The sequence below is a fragment of the Furipterus horrens genome, unplaced genomic scaffold (genome assembly GCF_987537825.1).
Source record: "Furipterus horrens unplaced genomic scaffold, mFurHor1.1.pri manual_scaffold_5, whole genome shotgun sequence".
Classification (NCBI taxonomy): domain Eukaryota; kingdom Metazoa; phylum Chordata; class Mammalia; order Chiroptera; family Furipteridae; genus Furipterus; species Furipterus horrens.
In genome coordinates this window covers 107643167-107667443 of record NW_028327175.1, presented here as the reverse complement: position 1 = coordinate 107667443, position 24277 = coordinate 107643167, and the positions used below count along the sequence as shown (strand labels likewise).

Genomic DNA, 24277 nt, shown 5'->3' with positions numbered 1-24277 from the left:
GAGGAGAGGGAAGCTGGTTCAAGAATGAATCCACGAAGTTCACATCCTTATGATTGAGGAAACAATAATATAGCACCAAACCAAAAGGAAGCTCCAAGAAGGGAATGAATTTGGTGTTTACATAATAACCCTGAGCAGTGAGTGGAACAAACAGGCAGAAGTACCCAGAGAGAAGCACAGAGCAAAATCTGGCCCTGGAGTGGTCATTTGGGCAGCAACTAGAAGAAGTGACTGTGGAAGCTTCCATCAGTCAGGTTCTTCATTGCCAACAACTGACACTGGCTAGTTTAATAAGAAAAGCAATTTGTTCAAGGATATCAGGTAGCTGTGAGTCTTAAAGAAAGCTGGAAAACCAGATTTTGAGGCTGAGAGGGCAGAAGCAGCACCTCAAAACACATGCAAAACCACTGGCCTAAGCTCAGACTAGCCCAGCCCCCTCCTGCCCACTACCACTGCTGATGGAGAGGCTGGGTGCTCATAATGCTGAGACCCTGCGCACTGCAGCCACTGGAAGGCGGGTGGAGCTGTCAATTCCCTCACCTGGATGAATCTTGCCTCCTCTCTGTCAATGGCCAAAGATTCAAAATCTGCTTCAGGTGGGTCTGAATGGTTAAGACCAGGTCACATGCTCGAGTCTTAGAAGCACGGGAAGCTGGAAAGAACACCGGGGCATCTAGCTTCAATCACGCACGGCAGGTAACTTCTGCCTCCCTCCAAGGCAGATGGGAGGTGGAGTTCAAAGATACTGGGAGGTCAAGAAGGCTAAATGTCCACTGCAAGTATCCTGTTCTGTCTTTTCCAAATAATTGTTAAATTTTACATGTCTCAGAATGAACAAAGAGTTTAAGATGGCGATGCCAAGATTTTGGACAAGATGGTCACATTCATCCTTAGTGGAGTCTAGAAGCTGCTATAACGATACAGTCTGTTTTTCAGACTTGGGGGGGGGGGTCAGTGGTCCTGGAGTGGGCTGTCAGCAGGCCCCATTCACTGAGAAAAACAAAACTGTCTTCTGTTCAGAAGTGCTGTGAATCTCCCAGAGCCTGTGCCAAGTGTGGGACTCTGAGGACCATTTTTAACTTACTGATAAGCGAAATTTTAAAATGTGGCATCTTTGAGTACTGCTGCCCTGGTCTATTAAACAAAGAGAAGCAATTTCCATGCCAAGGTCATCCTATAAACTTAACCTGATAATGCTGACGTGGCGCAGGGCTGGCCGGATGGCCTACATTGCAGCTAAACAGCACCTGCTTCCGTTCACAGAGACACAGCTTCACCCTTACATAGATGCAGAGACAGATCATCTTGTATTTTATAGGTTTAGATCCAAAAGCACACCTAGGGCCGGCTATCAGCAAATTCTAGTAGGGAACCTTGTCCTCCGCCTTCAGCACCCCGTTCCCCCAGTTTTTATGCATCCGTGGCCCGTTGGAGGGCAGCAGATAGGAGGGTTCCCCCAAGCAGGACTGTACTCTCTGAGGGTCCAGTACAAGGCGTCCTCATTCTGAGTTACTGCGCTGGGCTCAGCCACAGCACATCACCAGCAGGTGGTGCTGGGCAAGTTGCCAGATCTGACCATTTGCTCATCCAGAAAAGGGGATACAAATACTCTTATTTCATCATAATACAGCTACCTTGGTGACTCTACAGTACCAAGAGTACTACTTTTTATAGTAACAAGCTCTGCCCCATTTTTAGTGGCCACTTAAGTTTACCTAATGATGAGGAAGGAATCAGAGGAGACTTTTTCATACTGACTACTACAAAGAAATGAAAGAAGGCTAAGGATATCAGCAACTCAACTGAACTTAGTAAATGTGCTGCTTTTTTCCCAAAAGTTTGGGTTTCATTTTCAGACAAAATATCTTTAATTAAAACTCTAAAAAATGAAGTAGAGTCTTAAAAAAAAAAAAAAGAAAGGCACTCAGTTATTTGAGACAGCAAACTGGAGTTTGCCCAAAGGCAAGGAGATGAGCCACGCTAGACCCCTTCCCTCTACTTCATGCCCTGGGACTTTAATTTCTGTTGGGTTGGCCAAAAAGTCCATTATGTTTTTTCCACAAAATAAAAGACACATTTTTAATTTTCACCAATAACTTTATTGATTTGGATATTTCGAGTATGTCAGCTATCTCCTGCTATTGGCTTTTAGTGGGTAGAGGCCAGAGATGCTACTGAACATCTCCCAATGCAGAAGAGCCCCACAGCAAAGAATTATTTGGCCAAAATCTCAATAGTACCAAGAAACTTTGCTAAGCACTTTTGACATGTTCAATCAGTCACAGCCCCTTCTCTATACACTGCACAAATCTTTTTTTTTTTTTGCATTTCAGTTGCATTTTTACCTTTGTTGAAATAATAAAGCATAATATGTCTAAAATGTTGTGTATCTTCTTCCATTTTCAATATTAAAATGGCTGCATAAAAATTCACCAATCTTAATGTTTTTTTTTCTATTACAGTTTTTCCACTTTTTCTCCCATTGCTCACCACCCCCACCCCACCCACCCTTCTCCCACAGTCCATCCCCACCTCATTACCCCGTTGTCCATGTCCATGGATCTTTTATACTAGTTCCTTGTCTAGACCCTTCTCCTTTACCCCCCTCTTCTCCTCTCCCCACTGGTCACTGTCAGTCTGCTCTTTGTTTACTTGCCTCTGGTTCTATTTTGCTCATTTGTTTGTCTTGCTCATTAGTCTCCTGTATTAGATGATAACACATGGCATTTTTCTTTCATTGCCTGGCTTATTTCACTAAGCATAATTCTCTCTAGTTCCATCCATGTTGTTGCAAAAGGTAGAAGTTCCTTCTTTCTTTCTGCTACATAGTACACCACTGTGTAAATGTACCACAGTTTTTTAATCCACTCATCTACAGATGGGCACTTTGGCTGTTTCCAGCATTTGGCTATTGTGAATAGTGCTGCTATGAACATGGGGGTGCATAGGTTCTTTTGAATTGATGTTTTAATACAGGCCAATATTACAGCTGTCACAATACAATCTAACAAAATTGTTTCGGATGAAGTTAAAGACAACTAAGCACTACTAGGACCATCTTACAAAAAAAAAACTAAATGAACTTTTGGCCAACCCAACACATTCAAAACACCCTCATATTTGCTTTTACTTTTGGGGGGAGTGGGGAGGGTAATACAAAGAAGAGAGTAAATCTGATCTTTTCGGCCCCTGGTGATATTATTTAGTAATGGAATAAAAAGATTAAAATATACTAGTTGTACCATATGTTAAGATAATAGCCTAATTTCCACTTTCCTTAAAATTACCACTTGGTTCAATCTATTTCTAACACTTTATCTCCCAGAATAACAACAAACACCAAAATGGAATATTACTTAGATATAGGAAGAAATGAAGTGCTGATACATGCTATAATATGGATGCCTCGAAAATGTGATGCTCAGTGAGAGAAGCAGTCAAAGGACCACATATTTTACGATTCCACTTATATAAAACATCCAGAAAAGATAATTCATAAAGACAAAAAGTAGGCTAGTGGGTGCCCAGGGTTGCGGATAAGGAAGAGGGTGGGGGAAATGGGGAGTGATTGCTAATGGGTATGAGGCTTCCTTTTAGGTTGATGAAAATGTTCCAAAATTGGTGGTGGTGATTGCAAAACTCTGTAACTACACTAAAAACCACTGAATTGTATACTTGAAATGGATGAATTATACAGGATGGGGCAAAAGTAGGTTTACAGTTGTTTGTATGGAAAATAATACAATAATTAGAAAGTAATAATAAAAGAATAAACTCTGTGTTTTGAGTACTCACAACCGTAAACCTACTTTTGCCCAGCCCTGTGTGACATAAGAATTATATCTCAAAAAGCTTTTATTAAAAAACAACTAGTAGAAGTAATTGTAGTTATTGAATGGTATTAAATGCCAGACAGTGTTCTAAGCATTTTTTTAAGTTTTAGGAGGAGCCTTTGAAGTAGGTACCATTATTATCTGCATTTTACAGGTAAGAAAATTCAGCTACAAAAAGGAGAGATAACTTGCCCAAGGTGAAAAGCTAGGAAACAGGGGTCTGGGATTTGAATTTAAGCAACCTGACTTTACAGCCATCCTCTTAACAGCTACACACGTACAAAGAAGTGCGGGCTCAGTCAGAGGCCCTGCAGCACTTGTCACGACAGAACACAGGACACAGCATAAATGTCCACCAGTTGGAAACAGTACAAACACATTCTGGTATCTTGTCCACTGAAAAGAATGAGGCTATGTGTGTGTGCTGCTATGGAAAGACAACAGAAACAATGTAAACAAATGTAGCGCCTTTCTTGTTCCCATTTGTGCTTTTCACAAAACACTCTATGTGCAAGTATACATATGCATGATGATTTTCTGTCAGAGAAAACCTAGTAAGTGGTTTTCTCTGAGAAGTAGGTCCGTGGTGGCAGGAAGTGTCCATTTCAAAGAAGCCTTTTCTAACCCACCAGTCAAGGACAGGGCTGCACGTTGCACCTCCTAATGTCATCCCTCACCATACTGGTGTCGCCCACTCCCGGTGTCACTCACTCCTGGTGTCACTCACTGAGGCCACCATTTTGTTTCATTTCCCTGGCTTTCTGCTTCCTTCCTCTCTCTGACCAGCCTGTAAGCTTCCTGAAGGCAGACGATGGGTTTCTTGCTAAGCAGACTCTCTACAATTACTTGCTATTATGCATCAGACAAAAAAATGAGTAAATGAATTAAGGTCAAATTACTGATTTCAACTGCCAACACTCAAGGGCGCAAGCAGTGATTGGTGGAAGTGGGGCGCTAGGACACAGTGGCACAAGCAGCCTTAAGAAAATGACTTATTATTTTAATTAAAAACATTTACTTTCAACCCCCTTGAACTCTCCAAAACCACTTACTTTCATCTAGTCCCAGAGAATGTATGGAACCATAATCATTTCCATATCAGATCTTTTCCATTATCTTTTCCTAATTAACTGAGGTATGTAAATTCATTGATCTGAAACTTTGCACGCATAAACATTGCTCACGTAGTGATCCAGCACCACATTGCTAACAGATCAAGCTTAATCAAGTTCTACTGGTTTTTTAATTACACACGTTATTAGACAAGATTCACATAATTTTGTATCTAACAGCTACAGCTATTACCTTTGCTGCTCTCAGACATTTATAGCAACTCAGTGTTGAATCTGTACTATGAGCAAACTTAGGATCTGATTAATAAAATAAACTGATATAATGGGGGACTTTGGTATGATATAAAATACACTTTAATGTGTCTTGGAAAAAAAGATTAAGGAAGGTATATTATCCAAGTGAAATTTCTAAAGATGCTACCTTATATATCAATATAAAATTTCTTCACAAGAATATTTATGGATTATGACACAGTATTTCACCCATAAAATGTATTTACAAAGACAGGAATAATGAATTTGTTATACAACCCCAATAATATATATTGAAAAGAACCTATCATGGTTTTCCAATAAACTATTTAGGAACTGGAGGGAACAATATAGAATTCCAAATATGCCGGTGAGTTTCTAAACTCTGGGTATTACACAATGGGTGTCCTCAGCAGTTTTGGTATTTAAATGTGCTCTGTTTCCTGACCTCTCATTATTTTTTTCATTTCACATTCTGAGCACTTGACCAATTATTTGATAATTAAACTCCTTTGGGATCATGCTCCCTTTTAGCATTTCATTAGCTGCAGCAAATAGGCCCATCAAAGAGGTAAAATGTTCCAATTCTAGAAAATGACTGTTCGAAGAAAAAAAACAATGAAAGGAGAGATGTAAATATTCTAATCAGCTAAGCAGAAGCTTGAAGGCACTAGTTTTGTCTACACCATACTGGTTTGCCAGGGGACCCTGCAAGCTTCCATAGAACCCACCCACCATCTCCAGAAAAGCCCCAAGGAAGGGCAGAGGGTAGAAGTGGGCTCCAGAGCTATTCTGCTCAGAGGGCTGGTTCAGCATCCCTAAGCAGACTGTCACAGGTTCTCTGTCAATGCCCTCTACAGTCACGGTCTGCTCCAAGGGAAAACATCCTTAGATGCGAGTCAAAAACAAGAGCACTGAGTAAATTAGTTTTGTTCCTTGGCTCCTTATCATTCTTTTGAGTCACGGAGCCCTTAGAGAATCTGATGGAAGCTATAGACCTCCCCCCTCCACTCCAAAAGCATCTATGCAAATACAATGGATTTTGCCCAATTTTATGGGTCTCACTGGCCAAAGCCATTCATGAACTTGGAACCCAGGTTAAGAAACCTGCCTGTAGAATTCTCCCACTGGATGTTATATTACTTAGTACCCCAGAATGGAATTCTATTACAAATTATCTTTTAAATCAAGGACTTTCTATGAAAATCTGTGTCTCTGTTAGATATGGGTGTGACTTTGTTATTTTGACAACTCTCTTTCTGGCTAAACTTCCATCTTATCAACTACAATGGCCCTATTTGCTTCTGCCTCCCTCCCTCTGGTCTTGACTTCCTATATGAACTTATGTTTTCTTTGGTCTTGATTGGTTGATTCTTATATTTTTTCAATGTATGTTTCTCTTCATTTAAAGCCTTTTCAAGCACTTCATGGAACAAAAAACTAATGCAAGGATCTTTCAATGTTCCAAAAGCTGGAAACCAGAAAGAAAAAAATATGGAAGATTTATTGTTTTTTCTTAATCAAAAAGCAATTGTAAACTAGTTCCTGAATATGATTATTCAGCCACAGTCATTTATTTTCACTGAATAATAAAATGGCCATTTTTTTTAGCTACAATTAATAAGCTTTAGCCTTTAATTAAAGGTAGAGTTTCTGCCATTGAGTTTATACTTTGGTCAATTATAATATCCACATATTGACTATGAAGAGACAGCTCCAACTACCCAAATAAGAGTGTATCCATATGTGTACATGGAGAAGAGCTCTTAACCTGGGGTCACAGGGATCCGTGAATCTGGAGGGGGAAAACATTTAATTTTCACTAATCTCTAGCTAATATTTAGCATTTCCTTCCACTATGAAGTTGGGCAGAAAACTCATAGCATTATTAATGCTCCAGTGACTTTGTCATCAACAGAAAGCACAAGAATTTTTCTATCCCTTTATGGTTGTTGTCAATATCTTGCAATATTGTTTAAGCTCAACACCACTTGGAAATTACCCCAGTTATGAGCCCCGCTGTTAGGCTGTGTTATATAACAGATCAACAAAGAAGCATGTATATCACCGTATGCAATAATTTTTAAAATATTTTGATAACTATATTTCAGTATAATTGATTTCCTTTGAAATCCCATGCATTTTATTTTAAGCATTTAAAAACACTATTCTGAGAGGTAGTCCAGAGGAGTCACCAATCTGCCAAGGGGGTCTAAGGCACGAAACAGGTTAGGATGCCCTGACTGGGAACAAAGAGTTGACTCAGCCAGCAGTGAGCACAGCCCCTCAGCCACGATGCCATGTGGCAAACGCTGGCTGGGTGGGAGGAGGATCGCTGCTGCCAACAATACTGCTTCTGATCGCACTCCTAATCAGAAACAACTTTTCAACGCTCTGAGCTCACTAATTAGCAATATTAGGTAAATTAGCTCAAACCACTTTCAATCAGCTTCTGCAGGAGGGAGGTAGTGTTGCTGATTGCCTGGCTGCTTTAACAGTGCTGCTAATGGATGTGAAGGAGCCATGGAGCCACAGGGCTGTCTGATTGCTCTGGGTACCATTGCTCAGCATTGGTTCACACAACCTGCTGGAAAAGCTGAGGCAGACAGCCCACGCCCAAGCCAGGCATATCACTCTTTGGCACTCACGTAACTTCCCTTTTATGTTTCTGTATATTAAACTGTACAGCAAGTTGTCTTTAATCTTGGTATTTCTTAGTGCCTAGAATAAGCACTTAAAAATAAAAACTCAAGGTAAATTATATTGCTGAGGAAATGAACCTGAGTTAACTAAGTTTCTTTTAAAAACAGCAACAACAAATCCTATTGTAACAGAGACTGAATGGTTCCCGGTCAGTGGAAACTTTCTGAGTACCCACATTGTGGTAGGCAGTGCAGGCACTTACCACTTTGTATGACAGGGACTGAGACACTGGTTGCAGAAAAGACATAATATGGAAGGAAAATGCCAGTCAGTCCTGAGAGATGTCTTCCAGGAAACTACCTAGCAAACTGGCTAGTGTTCACTCAATGCAAGTACTGGAGCAGAACTCAAACCTAGCCAATCCATTCTGACTTCAAACTTAAAGAAAACTGACCTGAGTACACAAGAAGAACGTCTGATAGCAGCATAGTTTTAATTAGCTCCCACTCAGGGACATTATCATGCTTAGATCTGGCTAGGAGAGAGGATTAACCAATTATGAGATTCCAATCCATGGAATCGTCGGCAGCCGTCCGTCTCGAGAGACGATGGTGTAGCTTCTTAAGAGTCTATCTGCACCGCCGAGAATGGCTGTGCAGTCCGACTCGGGAGTGACACGGTATCTGTCTCCTCCCGTGTTGAATCGACATCTTGCGATGACGCTGGAGTGTCCTCTCCAGCGAAGCTGAAGCTACAGAGCCTGGGCAGGGTGATATGGAGGGTCTGCTGTTGCCCATGCAGCAGACCCTCCCTCTCTTCGCAGCTGAAGGATCCAAGGGAAAGACGGAGTCAATAGTGCTTGGCTTCAGGTGCGCCGCAGGAGTTGCCGGTGTTGACTACAACGTCAAACCGCCTTAGGGACTCCGGCTCCGGATTTTCTGTCGGGGTTTACTCCCTTAGCCTTTCCCCTGAAGAGGTATGCCGCAAGGGAGCGGAGGTTTTTTGGAATCAGAGTTTTCCTTCTCTGATGTGCCCTGACTAGAAGATCAAACCACTTGTACATACACAAAAATTGTACATAATATACTTGTTGGTGGCAAAATGGCGCCAGATGTTAGACTGGTGGACTCAAGACTGGACCTTGGTTCAGCAACCTTGGTACTTGAGTTCTGGCTAAGAAAGAATTTAGAGCCAAGACTCAAACTATAAGAGAAAGTTTATTTAGAAAGTCACAGAGAAGAAGTAAGTTGTAGAAGAAGTAGGCTCAGGAAACAAATTACAAAGAATGGGCCCTTGGAGCTTAGGAGAAAGAAAGGCAAGGAAAACGTGCCTGGGAAGATGGGGGTGGTGAAAGGCATGGGCTGCTCCCTAGAGAGTTGTGCTGGGTTCTCATCTTGAGGGTATTTATCTGGAGGTCTCAGGGGAGGATTGCAGTAGAATATTCATCAGCTTTCCAGGTGTGTCCTTTCAGGGTTGAGGTCTCTACTGATTGGTCAGTGCCAGGACTTGGGGTTATTAGTCAATGAAGCTGGTCCTAATGTCAGCCTAAGCATCACTTGTCTGGTTTTGTTACTTTCCTGGGCCTAGAGCTGAAACACAGCTGAGGCCTAGATGTACTTGATGCAGGTCAAAACCCCATTGTCCAGGGGCCTAATGCTTAAGGGCTATTCTCCTGCCCCCTTGTTCATTTTCTTTAAGGGGGTCTAACCCACATGACTAGCAACATGCCAGGGGAGGAAAGGTCAGGAAGGGTCCAAACAGTATGACCAACAATATGAAAGGTCAGAGAGTCTAAACCACATGACCAGCGATATGTTAGGGGAAGAAAGGTTACCCTGAGGGCGAGGTCCTGTCTTCCCAGTTTTGCCCCTTGCTAGGCACCCAGGGCTTTCCACCCTGGTGACCTTCTGTACTTGGCCCACCATCCTTGCTCTGCTCCTGTCAGTCTGCCTGCCATACATTGAAAAGCAAAAACATGCAAGGTCCTGGGCATTTTAGTCTAGTAAGTGCTTCTGACTGATCTGGGGATCTTGTTATAATGCTGCCTGTCTCAATGGGTCTGGGTGGAGCAGAGATTTTACACTTCACACAAGCTCCTGGCTCCTCTCTGAGGACCATCCTTTTTGTCGGAAGGCTGCAGTGGTAAGTGCATGAAGTTTGGAAGTTGAGCCAGATCCTGACTCCACTTAAAAGCTGAATGACCCTGGGATAAGTACTTAACTGCTATGAGCCAGTTTCCACCATTGGTAAAAGTGGAAATAACAAGGACAACTCCTTTTCATGACCATACTGAGTAGGTGAGCTAGCAACACAGTTTCTGGAAGAATAACAGACCCTGAATTCCATCCTATGCCATCTGTGGCAGGCTAAATAATGGTCCCCCCAAAGATGTCCACCTCCCAGTCCCCAGAATCTGTGAATACATTACCATACATGGCAAAAGGTGAATTTCTGATATGATAAATTAAGGTACTTAAGATGGACCTTATCCTGGGTTACCTGAATGGGTCAATGTAATCACAGGTGTTTTTATAAAACGAAGCAGGAGGGTAGGAGTAATAGAGAGAATATGAAAAAATCTAAAGGTCCGAGAGGAGAGAAGATGCTGTTTGAAGGTAGGGTAAAGGGCCTAATTCCAAGAAATGTGAGCAATCTCTAGAAGCAGAAACCTTTAGAAGGAAGGCTTCTCTTAAGATCCATTTTAGACTCTGACCTCCATAATTTTAAGAGGATAAATTTGGGTTGTTTTAAAAAACGTCACTAAGTTGGTAGTAATTTGTTACAGCAGCCACAGGACACTAACACACCATCTACAAGAACACCGCTAAAGCAGGCCTGCCTCACTTCACATACACAAAGAATTCTTCAAGGAGACTTGGTATCAAGGGAAGAATTCCTCCCACACTATCTGTTTTGTTTGGTTAGGGCAATTTTTAATAAACAGGCCTGGACACATGTGTTAATAAAAAACTATGCTAAAGGCAGAAGGGAATCTCCTACACTCGCATCGCGTTCCCATTGGTCGGCTTCTCATGTAATTGCTGAAATCTAACAAGGCTCCCCGGGACAGCATCAGCGGGTCTATGCCTCAGCGTCAGGAGGACCAAAGAAAGTAACCCTGGGCTTAAGAGTGAAGGACTGAAAATCAGTGGTCTCAATATTTGTACAAATCTTCATTTGTTATTTATAATGTGGCTTCTCCCATAGAGAGGCTTCATGAAAATAAGAAAATATCAAGATAATAAAAAAGATGACTGTAGAAGGAAACGTGTTTCAAAACGAAATGGATTTTGTCCTGAATTCTTCGGCTCCAACAGCTCTCCTTACCATCTCTGGTTTTGCATTTCCCTTACCAGACTCTAAGCTCCATGGGAAGGTCTGGGTATCTTATTCACAACTATTATGTCCACAGCATCTAGCTCTGTTACTGGCACCTAGTTTGCACACAATAAATATTTGTGGAGGAACAAGTATGATACATATTTACAATGGAAAAAGCATATTATCACTTTCATTAGAAAGATAATTACCCATAAAGTTCTTTTTCTCCAGTTTGAACTTAAAACTACTTGGACCAAGATAATATTTAAGGTAGAATTAAAAGTATCTTTCTGATTTTATTTGCCTAATATATTCATTTGATAATTAACAATGTGCTAAGCAGTCAAAGCAAATAATTACTTTTCTAGTGTCTGCCCCTGTATAAGAACAAAATGAGGGGGAAGTCACTAATTGCATATTAAAAAATGGTAACTAGTTTTAATTTAATCTCAGACCACAACATGCAAAACAGTCAGTCCTTTCATTGGCTCAGTTACAACCTCACAAAACAATCCAAATCTTCACAACAGATGTAAATTCTGCTTGGGTCACACTGAATATAAAATACATATACAAAAGTTTACCAGGTCACATTTATGAGGTCTTCTGACCAACTGGTAAGGTTGATCATAAAAACTGTATCTTTTAATGTACTTATGTTCAGTATATTTTATTTAAGAAGCAATGTAATCTCATGGAAAGTTATGATTTTAAATCTTATTTTGCAATATTAAGGCAGGATAGTAAAAAGTTAGGAAAATTCCCTGGCAAGTGGAATGGGGAAACGGAGACAGAGAGTTAAATGGCTGAGCAATCTGCAGCCAGATGATAAATCGCCAAGGTCTTATCTTCCCTAACCAAGGACACTTAGAAGGAAGACCCACCTCAGTCCCGTTCCCTCTTTGGTGACATTCTTTGAAGGTGAAACTGGCCAGAGAAATGACTCTGACCCTGTAAGCTCATTTTGATGAATCTGCATATTAAAGAACACACCTGGAAAGCTGATGAGTGTTCTACTGATATCCTTCTCAGATGACCCCTAAAATTCCCACCTTTAGAAAACAGATAAAAGCCCTTCCACTGTACACTCTCTTTGGAGCACACCAGCACCTTCCCCTCCCGTTGTTTCTCAGGCATGCATCTTTGCTTTCTTTCTCCTAAGCAAAAAGGGTTCCCAGAAGACTTGCAACCAGGGGAGCAGCAGGCAGCTGCAATTCACGCCAGGCTAAGCCCCTGAACTTGTCTCCAAGGGCCTTCCTTTTGCTTCTGTAATTTGTCCCTGAGTCCTCACAGCCAGCTGGCTCACTTCTGCCTCTGTGACTTCCTTTCTAAAGGGCTGAGACAGCTCCTCCTAGGCTCACTCCTGTTGCTGTGATCTTGCTTCTTCTCTCTTAAACTCTTCCTTGGTTTCACTGTCCCCAGCTTTAGTAAATGTAATCCCCAAATCCCCTGGGTTTGTGTTATGAAACCTTTCCTGCATGAAATAAAAAACCACACATTCCAGACAGTGCCAGGGCAGACCTGCCTGGGTCCTGGTCCCTTTCTGGTGACAACATAACAGAATACGTAACATAATTCAGAACAAGTCAGTAAACATCTACAAGAGGAAACAAGAAACCGACTGACAGTGACCAGAGGGGATGGGGAAGGGGGAGAAGGGGGGGTGGTTAGAAGGGGAAGAATCTAGTCAAGGAACATGTATGAATGACCCATGGGCATGGAGAACAGTGTGGAAATTGACTCTGGAAGCAGTGGGGGTGAGCGGGACAGGGGAGAGCAACAGGGGAAAAGTTTGGACAACTATAATAGAACAACAATAAAAAAAAATCTACAAGAACGTGTTATATAATTCTAATGAGTCCCAAAATACTCTATTTTCAAAGAAAAGAAACCACTGGACAGAAAAATGTTAAACTCAGAATCTGATTTTCAAGTGTCCAGTAAAAATAGAAATTTGGTTACTGTGTGATCTAGAGTGAGAGCTCTAGCTGATGCTACAGTGCTTACTGGGCCAAATGATTCCTAAAAAAGCCAGCTTACTGACCTGGCTGGTGTGCCTCAGTGGATTGAGTGCCAGCCTGCAAACCAAGAGGTTACCAGTTTGATTCCCAGTCAGGGCACATGCCCGGGTTGCAGGCCAGGTCCCCAGTTGGGGGCACGCAAGAGGCAACCAATCGATGCATCACTCACACATTGATGTTTCTCTCCCTCTCTTTCTCCCTCCGTTCTCCTCTCTCTAAAAATAAATAAAAGTGTTTTTTAAAAAGTTAAAAAAAATAAAAAAAAACAGCTTACTGCAAATATATCATTTGTAAATGGAAATTAACCTATCTGGTCAACTAACACCTTATCTTGATTTACTCTGTAAACCAAGCCTTTGAATCTTGTTATGATTTCTAACTCCTTTAGAAACTGGGCACTCTGTGGTCACTTGAGCACTGTACAATCACAGCACCTGAGAAACTTTGGCCAGGAGTCACCAAGGGTGGCCAAGTTCACAGGCAACTCTACAAAACAAAACTAAGAACTTCCCTGTGAATGTGTTTCTGTACCAAGCTGCTAAGATGTCCAGCACCTGAACAGGAGTATAGTCATCTGCCACTGCACTACATTGCCCCAGACTGTTGAGGTTTTAAATTCTTGCTGCCATCAATGGGCTTTGGCTCAGACACTGAGGCCTTAAGAAGGTAAGAAGTGTGTCCAAGTTAACTCAGTGCATCAGGAGCACATGGGGAGCTGGTATCCTGCCTACCTGAGCCCTCATTCAGGTTTTTCTTCACTACTTTATTTTCCATCTTCTCTGTCCTGCCACCTTTGTAGAGGTCCCATAGCAGAACAGGCTGCTTCTCCAGAGATCACATCACTGAGTTCTGCCTGGTGGGAGTTGATGATATGCACATGTGTATATTCATGAGTTTGTGTAAAATACTAGTCAACAGAATAAGGAAGGGTCTGAGGGTTCTCCTTGCTAATTACACTGCCTGTACTTTGGAGAGAGCAATTCTGGGCAGCCCTTTCCCCATTCTTATATCTTCATCCTGGGATTGCTCTGGATAGGTGAGCTTTCCGACAAGTGAGCCTTGATGGGAAGGAATTACTACACCTCGGCTTACTGCAAAGAGCCTTGGCTTCCAAAGGCATGGCCATCATCACAGTACTCAAGAGGCTTGGTTTACAAGATAACATCAGATGAAAACAAACTTCTACAGCCACTGCAATGTTTTATGCAACGCTCCTCAGGTCATTGCTACTCCACTAGGCAGAGACCAGGACCCCATAAAAGCAGCCATGGATACCTGCTCTGCCTCCCTAAGGGGCACGGGCACTATCCCCTTGCTTATACTTGCTCACTGGGTTTTATTCTTGCTTGGAAGAGAAGGATATCAGAGTAGGGGAGGAAAAAAAAAGGAAGTGAGTTCTAGAAGGCATCTATTATTTTCACGTTCCCAGAATAATACTCCTCTTTAGGGGAACCATCCTATTCTTCAGACCGCATGGCTGTGACAGAGCTGACCCCACATCCTGGCTTCAGGGGGCCATATGAACCAGATGAGTGTCCGTCTGGGGCTTTGATTGTTGTACCACCAAGAATGAGGCACTTTCTTTCTGTTGTAGTTTCTGTAAGAAGGATGTAAACCTAGAGCCCCCAGGGACCACTACCTCAAGAGAGTCTACATTAGAATGAAATCAACCCAGAGGAAACCAGGGCTGAGAGATTGAGAATCCAAGTCCTGAAAATTCCTCTGAGGCCCTGGATTCAGCCATACCTGAAAACCAACTCTACCCATGATATTTACAGTCCCACTGAGTAAAACATACCTTAAAAAAAAATCCAGTTTAAGTTAGATTTCTGTCACTTGAAACTAAAAAAACACTAACAAATACAGGAGAAATAAAAGTGTTAGAAGATGGGAAATGAGATGAGAAAATTACATTTATGGATATAGTTATCTGGAAGCAGTTCAAGTTTGTCCCCTGGAAATAAGAAAGGTGACATGGGGAAATCTATTCTATTTTTCATATTAAGCTCAGATCATTGGAACTGTAGCTCTCCCTAATTACTGTGATTAATCTCGCCAAATTCTAAATATAAAATGAGCGTGCATTTTCTGATGTTCAATGATACTGCAACAGTCATGAAGAGAACAAATGAGCCATTAAAGAACAAAGACATCTTTTAAGAGAAATCTTTTTTTTTTCCCCAAATACAGTTATAACCGGGTAAAGGAGAAAAGGCCACAGCAACCACCCAGATCTTACCTGGCATGGCATGGATAAGGTCCCCACACAGAACAAAAAATCTGGGTTTGGGGTTCAGCTTATTGATGGCCTGAACAGCTTGCTCAGTTAGACGAATCTCTTGCTCCCACTCATCTCCACCGTTGTCACAGTCCCCAGTGGCCCAGGCCTTCATCAGTCCAAACTGTGGGTCTGCACCCTGGATGAAGTAGAATGGGCCTTTCCATTCCCTTTCCTTTTCTTAAAAAAGAGAGAGGGAGAGAGAGAGAAGAAATATTATGAAATCTTTCAGGGAAAGCATCCAGATTACTATGCGAATGGATACAATATTTTTCTTAAATTAAGTAGGTCATTTTAATAAGCTGCTGTTCAAACATACCATTTTCCTGTCATAGTCTAGAGGATTTTGATTTATACTAATTATGCCTGGGACCTGGTGCTTCCCAAAGGCCAGGACAAACCACGTGGGCCTCAACAGCCACGCAACCAAGCTGTTTGTTTAAAAGCTAGCTGGCCAAAATGGAGCTCAGAGGCGCAACAACACTCTAGATAGAGGATATTAATGTTCAATAATAGTTTTTTAATTAGAATTAAAAATACCTCAAATTGAAAGCTGCTAGAAGTATTATTTTTAAATTACTGGTGAAGTGTTCTCAAATCTTTTATGCCAGGCTTAATGGCACAATTTACACTGTTTCGAGGGGATGTTAACAGAATTTTAATTATAAAACTTAGAGCTCGGAAGCTCTGGCTATCTGGTGGGAAACGCTGTGCCAGAAATGAAATCTTGAAATGAGTAAGTCAATGTGAAAAAAAATCAATGCTAACATTTCAAAGGCAGCATGACGTGGGCATAAGCTAGGTGTGAGTCTGGGGGGTGGGAAGGATGGGGAAAGGGAGAGGGGATTATTGGGAAAGGAGCTAGTCACAGACTCCGAAATGACCAGGCTTGCCCTTCTTATTGGTTCCACAGGCCCAAAGTTTCGCCAACCACATGTCTCTACCCTTATCTGCCAAGAGAACCACAGCCAGTGACTGCTTCTGCAGAGCTGGAAGAGCCATTAATGCACATGGAAGCCCTGTGGATTCAAGCTTGTTTTGTTTTTTTGTGTGTGTTTTTTGGGGGTCAGAGTTCTTTCTTCCACCAAAACCTCACGTGGCAGACCAGTTGAAAACAAAGAGCTGCCTCTGCCAAAATGGGATCTGAGGATGGCACAGTCTGAAGGCCCCTGATCCTGATCTACAGCCCTGGTGTTTATTCTCCAAGGAAACTGAAGCCCAGAGAAGTGACCTGACCTGCCTAATGGCCCAACAGCAATCAGTGACAGCGACAAAACTACCCCACAATCTTGAAACTCTTTTCTTTTTAAAAATAAATTAATGTATTTTACATGTTAATTGGGTAAGTGGCATTTCCTTAGGAAGTCAAAAATATATAATTTCCAAAAGCTCCTTGGAATAATCTCATGTCTCCATTCTTTTCATGTTTACTCAGTAAATACAATAGTTACTGAGAGCCTACTCTTTCCCAGGCTCGGTTCCAGGTGCTGACCATACAGGGGTGGGCCAAGACAGGTGAGGTCCCTGCTGTCCTGGGCGAAGTTCTCAGAGGAGAGATAGATAAAGACAAAAGCACAGAATGGAGCCAGAGGGTGCCAAGGGCTATGTGAGGATGAAGAGGGAAGCTATGCTATTGTAATTTAAATTGGATGCAGAGGGCACACCGCTCAGAGGTGGTGTCACTTAAGCTGAGAACTATAAAGCAAGGAAGAGCCAGGTGCATAGAACCTTTAGAAATACCACAACCAGCCTCCCACTCACCCTACCTAGCTTACTATCATCTTAAAGTGGACCTCTGGCTTTAGGCCTCCCTTCCTTCTTAATTTTTTTTTCAGAACTTAAAAAGACAAGCATGTAAACAAAGCAACCTGTACATACTTCATGGAAGATATTGTATATGTATGTTAATCCACCAGTTCTTGACCTACAGCTCAGAGTGTTAGCTGCTCAGTCAAATCACAATCAACCTGAATTCATCCTGAACAAGGACTGCATAAAACCCCGGTGTATGCATCTTATTGCTAGAAACAGCAAGTGATCCTCTACCATAATGGACTCAACTCATTCACTGAGACCTTTCTGTGTGGCAGAAAGCCTCCATGATGGCCCCAAAGACCCCTGCATCATGATACTCAACATCCTTGTGCAATCCCCTCCCATTGAGTGTGGGCTGGACCTAGTGACTTTCTTCTAGTAAACAGAATGCAGTGATATGATGTCCAGTTTGGTCAGGGGGTAGGCTAGACCAAGATATAGAAATAACCTAAATGTCCCTTGATGATGAATGGATAAAGAAAATGTCGTACAGTGATCCCTCACTTATCGTGGGTATTACGTTCTTGATCCCCCGCAATAGGTGAAAATCCGCGAAGTAGGAACCTTACTTTCATTTTAGGTTTTACTGTACAGTACCGCAAAATCCCGCAATAGAGCGAAAATGCGCAATAAATAAATATAATATTACCTTAAAGAGAAAAAGAGAAGTTTGCCACTTGGGACAATATGGCTGGACCTAGAGGACATTTTGCTAAGTGAAATAAGCCAGTCACAGAAAGACAAATATTGTCTGACCTTTTTTTTTTAATCCTCACCCAAGGACATGATTTTTTTATTTTTTGGAGAGAGGGGGGAAGGAAGCAACCAAGAGAAACACAGATATGAGAGAGAAACATCGATCAGTTGCCTTTCATAGGTGCCCTAACTGGGTTTCGAACCTACAACCCAGGCGTGTGCCCTGACCAGGAATCGAACTAGCGAACTTTTTCCTTTGCAGGAGGAAGCCCAACCTACTGAGCCACACCAGTCAAGGCACTATGTTTCTGTCTATGAGACAGTTTGCAGAGCTGTTTCAACTGGATAAATTAGTAAGAACCAGATCAGAGAGGTGACTGTCACTCCAAGGTTGAAGCATAACTCAGTGTTCTACAACAAACAGAATTTATAAACAGTTTTCTACAGCAAGTGTTTTAACATATATAGTTTCCTCCAACAGTGATTTTCAAGCAGTGTGCAATGGCATATTGGTGTGTTGCAAGAATTTTTAAAACATGCAATATCTGACTCTTTAGTCAGGGGCACTGACCTCTTTTTTCTTAGACTGTCAAATAAAAAAATGATATCAGCCAACACAAAAATAGCTGTCCTGTGTGAGTGAATCAAAATTATACTTTTTTTTTTGTCAGATTGGCAAATAATATATTTTTGGTTGCCACAGAATTTTAGTAATTAGTTTACATGTGCCATGAGATGAAAAAGGTTGAAAATCACTAGTCAGAATCTCAAAAATCAGTAGTTCTTGGAGGTATTAAAATAAAATTTTCATTTTTACTTGTCTACTTACTAAAATCTTAGAATTTCAATTTTATGATGATAAGGTACAAAATAAATAAATCTGACCTAAAATGAATGACAGCTCACATTTCACTATTCCAGCTACCTTAGCTGCATAATAAAGGTAATTTGTTGACTCAAGGCTCTGCATTCTCAAAAGCACTTGGATCCTCTTAAGGTCCCTGCTACAAAAGTTTGTGGTCTTCGGTCTCACCTTAACTTTAATAAAGCTGAATTAAAGATACCTGAGGCCTTTAATCCTTAGTTCTAGAAGGAAGAATCTGTTGTATACATTTTTACCTCCCCCAACCCTTCAGAAGGGCAAACTTTTATATTATGAGAATAAATGAACATTTGCATTAAATTGTTTCACCAAAGTCCCGAGTTACGCACAGTGCAGGGCACAGATATTAGCTGACATCTACAGGAGCCAGGGAAGAGCCTGTGATGCCATCCTTTCTGGGGCAGAGCAGGTGTCTGGCCCCTGGCAGAGCCCAGATTCTCTCGTTAGACTCCCTGAAAGCATTGTTCTGGCAATTCAAGCACCCTGCTACACCATCAGAGCATTAGAAAAGACACTTTAGAATCCCGTGTTGGGATGGGGTGGGTTTTCTTTTTTCCTAGTCAAATAACTTAAATATGAGACTGCCTGGTTAAAGAGTAAATACAATTCAAATTAAGGAGCAGAATTGTCTGGAAATGGAGGCTGAGGCAGAGAGAGAAGGCAAGGATGACAGTAACAATGAAGCAGGCTGCACTGGGGCTCAGAGGGTGGGGCCCGGCCTACACCTGAGTCCTCAAGGTGTGGCGCATCAGCATCAGCATCAGCTGGGACTTTGCTGTAAAGCAGAATCTGCACTTTAACAAACCTCTGGGTGATCTGTATGCAAATCCATCTTTGAGAAGCATTGGCCTGCAACGAATCAAGGAATTGCTTTAACATGTTTTATAAGAAACAGATGCAAAGTGATTTTTGTTTTCCTAAACTGAAATAATGACTTGGAGGATTTTGTTGTTAGAGGTGGTATTTTTATGATTTTGTGTTGTTTTGTATATTTTCCTACTCATTTTTAGGTCCCTGTCTGTGCCCAGCTCAGGTATTTGGTCCTAAACATTTCTTGGTATTATCCCTTACTATATAATCATCACCCTCTAAGTTATCTGTCTGAGCTGAGTGAGCCTGTTTATTGCAACCCATCTGAGGAGGCCAAAGGCTTACGTACAGAGGCCCACTTTTCCCACTGAAGAACTGGAAATTGTCAGTGATGGAAGGGTGTCGAGTTACCTTAACCAACCCTTTCATTCACCCAAGAGGAGATACTGAAGCCTGGGTAGGGATCTTAGTCATGGCTCAAGTTCAAAGTCACATAGTTAATAAGCAGCAGCTTTTACTGTTCAAAAATCTCAGTGCAGCCAGGCCAGTCTGAAGAGGAGAGAGCCACGAAGATGGAATGTGCCCAGAGGTGCCCGCAAGTTGTCCACCCCCACAAAGACACGTGCGTCTCCAAAAAGTTTCCTCTGAATGGAGCATTTTGGTAAATAATAAGACTGTACACAAAGATAACACTGGCAAGGCCCCAAACTTTTCCCCACAGGCTGTGGTGCTCACAGACCCTGCCGGGAGCACAGGGCTAACTGTGGGGTACAGCCTGAGAGCCAGCACCTTCATCTTCTGTGGGATGCTAACCAGTGATTTCTTCAGCGGTTACAAACTCCCGATCTTTGGATATGGTCTGGTTAGCAGATGTCTTCTATTTGGCTCATACAGTGTTTATAAAATTTTGAATTTGTTGCCAACATTTTAAATTCATGAATTTGACACATACACCTGGCTTTGTGATTTCTTGTAGAAAATCTGGCCACACCAGGCCCCAGTGGAGCATGCCAACAATTGGCTGGGGCTGAGCAGTGCCTGCCCCTCTAATGCGGCATGTGTTCTCAAATTCACCGGAGTCCACACCTGACCCAATTCATCACCAAACCTCTGTAGACCTGTGCCGACAAGCCGTTTATCTATGGTAAGACCTCCATTTTGCTCAGTGGTGCAGAAGACGGAACCAGGCAAGCTCTAGGGTAAATCACCTGATCGAGATCAAAAAGTGGTGAGGGGCAGAACCAGGCCTACCGTGCCCCAGAGCCCCAGCTTCAGGGCAGGTGATTACACAGGTGAGATTACAGGGAACTATTCAGCTACGAATGCTGAAGTGTGTGTCCAAATTAACAAGCCAGAAAAAACAAGCTCTGAGTTACCATCATAAAGTATAATTTATTGTTACTATTGCCTAAATCAAAATTTTAAACTGAAATTCTTTTCCAAAGAAAAAAACGGCCTTAGAAAGAAATTTGACTCAGCCATCATATAGAGAATAACAAGATTTGGCCACTTAACTGACAGAGACTGTCATAGTAACCATCTTTCAAAATTGAGGAATAAAAAGACAGTGGATCTGGGGTGGCATTATACTGGGGACAGGAAAGGCCTGTGAGTCCTCTTTAAATATTATCAAGTTCATAGCAACGGCATACAGAGAAAAATCTTAAAAACCTCTAAATAGTCATACAATGCCTTACCACTAACCCCTCCTATGATAATCTATTTCTGTGCCATATCCTGTCTTAAAGACAGATATTCACGTTGCAATCAGAGATGCGCCACGGCTTCGGTAGCAATGGCTTCTCCCGCAGCGTGTGAGCTTCGCCAGCCCCTCCCCCAGGAGACTGTCGCAGTTGGCCAGCACCTGCTGCGCTGTAATCAAGGGCAGCTGAAAGGCGGTGATCAAAAATGCCGATACGTCGGAGGAGATGCAACAAGACTCTGTGGAATGTGCTACTCAGGCGTTGGAGAAATACAACACAGAAAAGGATATTGTGGCCCATATCAAGAAGAAGTTTGACAAGAAGTACAATCCCACCTGGCACTGCATCGTGGGGAGGAACTTTGGTAGTTATGTGGCACATGAAACCAGACACTTCACCTGCTTCTACCTGGGCCAAGTGGCCATTCTTCCGTTCAAATCTGGTTTAAAGTGGACTGTACCACATACCTAGTGATCCATCCAAAAATAAGGATTGCAGCCTAAATTCCAAATACCAGAGATTGAAATCTTCAGGCTTGCTTAAAGGAACACCTTGATCTTGAACCTTTATTGTGTTGTTTTGTACAGGGCATTCTCTGTAGTCATTTGCTGTGGTTATAAAACAATTACCAAAAACAAAACAAAAAAAAAATTGCAATCACTCTTTACAGTTGCACTTTTAATAAGACCTTTTGGGCATATTTGTCAATTGTTAATGAAAGCTTACTTTTTAATATATACCAAGAATTAGAAATTTCATTGATCCTTTCACTATAACCAGTTAATCAATGACTAACTATACTAAGTGTGCTCCCAAAAACAAATGAACCACTACTTTCATCACCCAACTAGGAAAAGGCCTATGGGAGTCAGTCCTGTTATTAATACCTAATACTATAGTAATCTATGCTCTCATGATGTGCTAAACCTGTTAGTTTATAGGCAACCTCATAAATTCAAGGTGAACCCAATGATAATTTAATTCTTATAAAGCCTCATTTTCTAAATCTAGTTTGCCTTTTGGAAAACAAAATCATAAGATACTGGTTAAGAAGTCTGATGAGCAGGCAATCTGATTAACAAGGTTGCTGTTATTGCAATACCACATCCATTGCACTGTAAGAATATTTAAAAATTCAATGTTTTGGCTCCTGTTATTTGACTCAAAATAATACATGAACTGGGACTACAGGGGCCACACTTCTCTATCTGACTAGAAAGCCACAGAATTAACAAAAACATGAGTAGAAAGCCATTTTTTGTTTTTCTGGACATGTCCAAGCTCCCAGTTTGTCCCTTCAGCACCTTAACTTCAACACTCCCACAAGCAAATTTATCATCTTTCCTTCAAGACTGAGTCCTTCCCCTGATGGCCCTGATTCTGCCGCCATGGTCCCCAGTCCACCAGTCTATAGTTATTAGGATCATGTGCCACTGTGTACCTTTAGCCACCCAGGTGGTTGCATTCAGTCCACAGCATCTCCCACACTCCTCCGTCCTTACCATGCGCAGCAGCACCACCTTGGGCGAGGCGCTCACCTTTCCCACCTGGTGCTACCAGGACAGCTCCGTGCAGCGCCTCCCACTCTGACCCACCCCAGGCAATCACTGCCGCTGCCACTCTTCCTAAAACCCTCACCCTGATCATCAAACTCACTTGTGAAAGGGCATTAATCTCCATGAGAAAAGTCCCAGGTTGCTTTCCCTTTCCAGTATATTGTCAGCAGTATGACTTGGTCCTTTCTTGTGGGAGGCACCCATAAACATTTGGAGAAGGCATAATAAAGACAGCAATGGATCCCTACTCCTTCTGGCACTTGAGGCTAAAACATAACCCAAAACTTTCCCAGCTGTACAGATTACTGTTCCCACTAGACCTGTGGCTCTAACCCGTGGGCAACTTTGATCCCCAGGGGACATTTGATGTCTGAAGACATTTTTGGATGTCACACCGGGAGGTGGGTGGTGCTTCTGGCACCCAGATAGAGGCCAGGGGTGATACTAAACATCCCACATTACACAGGGAAGTTTCACAACAAAAACTAGTGCAGACCACAACATCAAAGGAATTCCCATGAGACTATTGGCTGATTTCTCAAAAGAAATTTTGCAGGCAAGAAGGGACTGGCATTTAGTATTCCAAGAAACGGACTTCCGGCCAAGATGGAGGCTTAGACTGACATGCTCGGTCTCCCTCTACAACTAAAAAGGAAAACAACTACCTCAAAACAAAATATAACTAGAAATTCCAGAAAATAAAACTACATGGAAGCCCAACGTATGAAGTTATAAACCAGCGGAGCTCATCCAGACAGGTAGGAGGGGCGAGAAAACATGGTGCTGTCTGTGATAGCAGCGGGGATAGAGGCGGGACTGTGAGAAATGCAAGGGGAGCAATCCCAGCTGCAGTCAAGACCCGGTAGCTCATGATCCCAACGCTGGGGAAGGCAGCCCCCTCATTGCCTCAGGCAGTGAGGCCTGGAGGGCAGGGGGACAGATCCCAGTCTCTCAGCAGAGAGTAACGGCAGGAATCCATCTTGGACCCCCGCCCCACACAAAGCGCCACAGCGCGGCGAAAAAGGTCGCCAATCACCACCATCGCTGGGTAGTGATGACTGCACGGGGCTCCGCCCCCTATAGCCTGCCCAGGAAGCAAAGCTAAACACAAATCTGTCAGAATGAAGCAGACAGTGATTGAAATCCTGATGATGCAGCTCACCAGGCAACAGATGCGAAACCTGACAGACAAACAAATAAAAAACCTTTCTGAGGCTCAGTTTAGAGCTATAGTTATAAGGTGGCTTACAGAATTAACAAAAGATTTGGAACAAGACAGGGAAGGAATGAAAGCTACTCATACTGAAACGAACAAAAACACATATGAAACAAGTGGTGAGGAAGTAAAATCCAGAGATCAAATCAACAAACCGGAACATAGAGAAGGAACAGT

At 42.3% G+C, this 24277-nt stretch overlaps 1 protein-coding gene across 1 annotated transcript in view; it reads right to left on the bottom strand.

Annotated features, from left to right (window-relative positions):
• Window positions 1-24277, bottom strand: part of CPPED1 (calcineurin like phosphoesterase domain containing 1) — a 119979-nt gene that overhangs the window by 82786 nt on the left and 12916 nt on the right. Inside the window, exon 2 of the mRNA XM_090276994.1 lies at window positions 15383-15601. Coding sequence (XP_090133120.1) covers window positions 15383-15601 — 219 coding nt within the window. The remainder of the gene's footprint in view (window positions 1-15382; window positions 15602-24277) is intronic.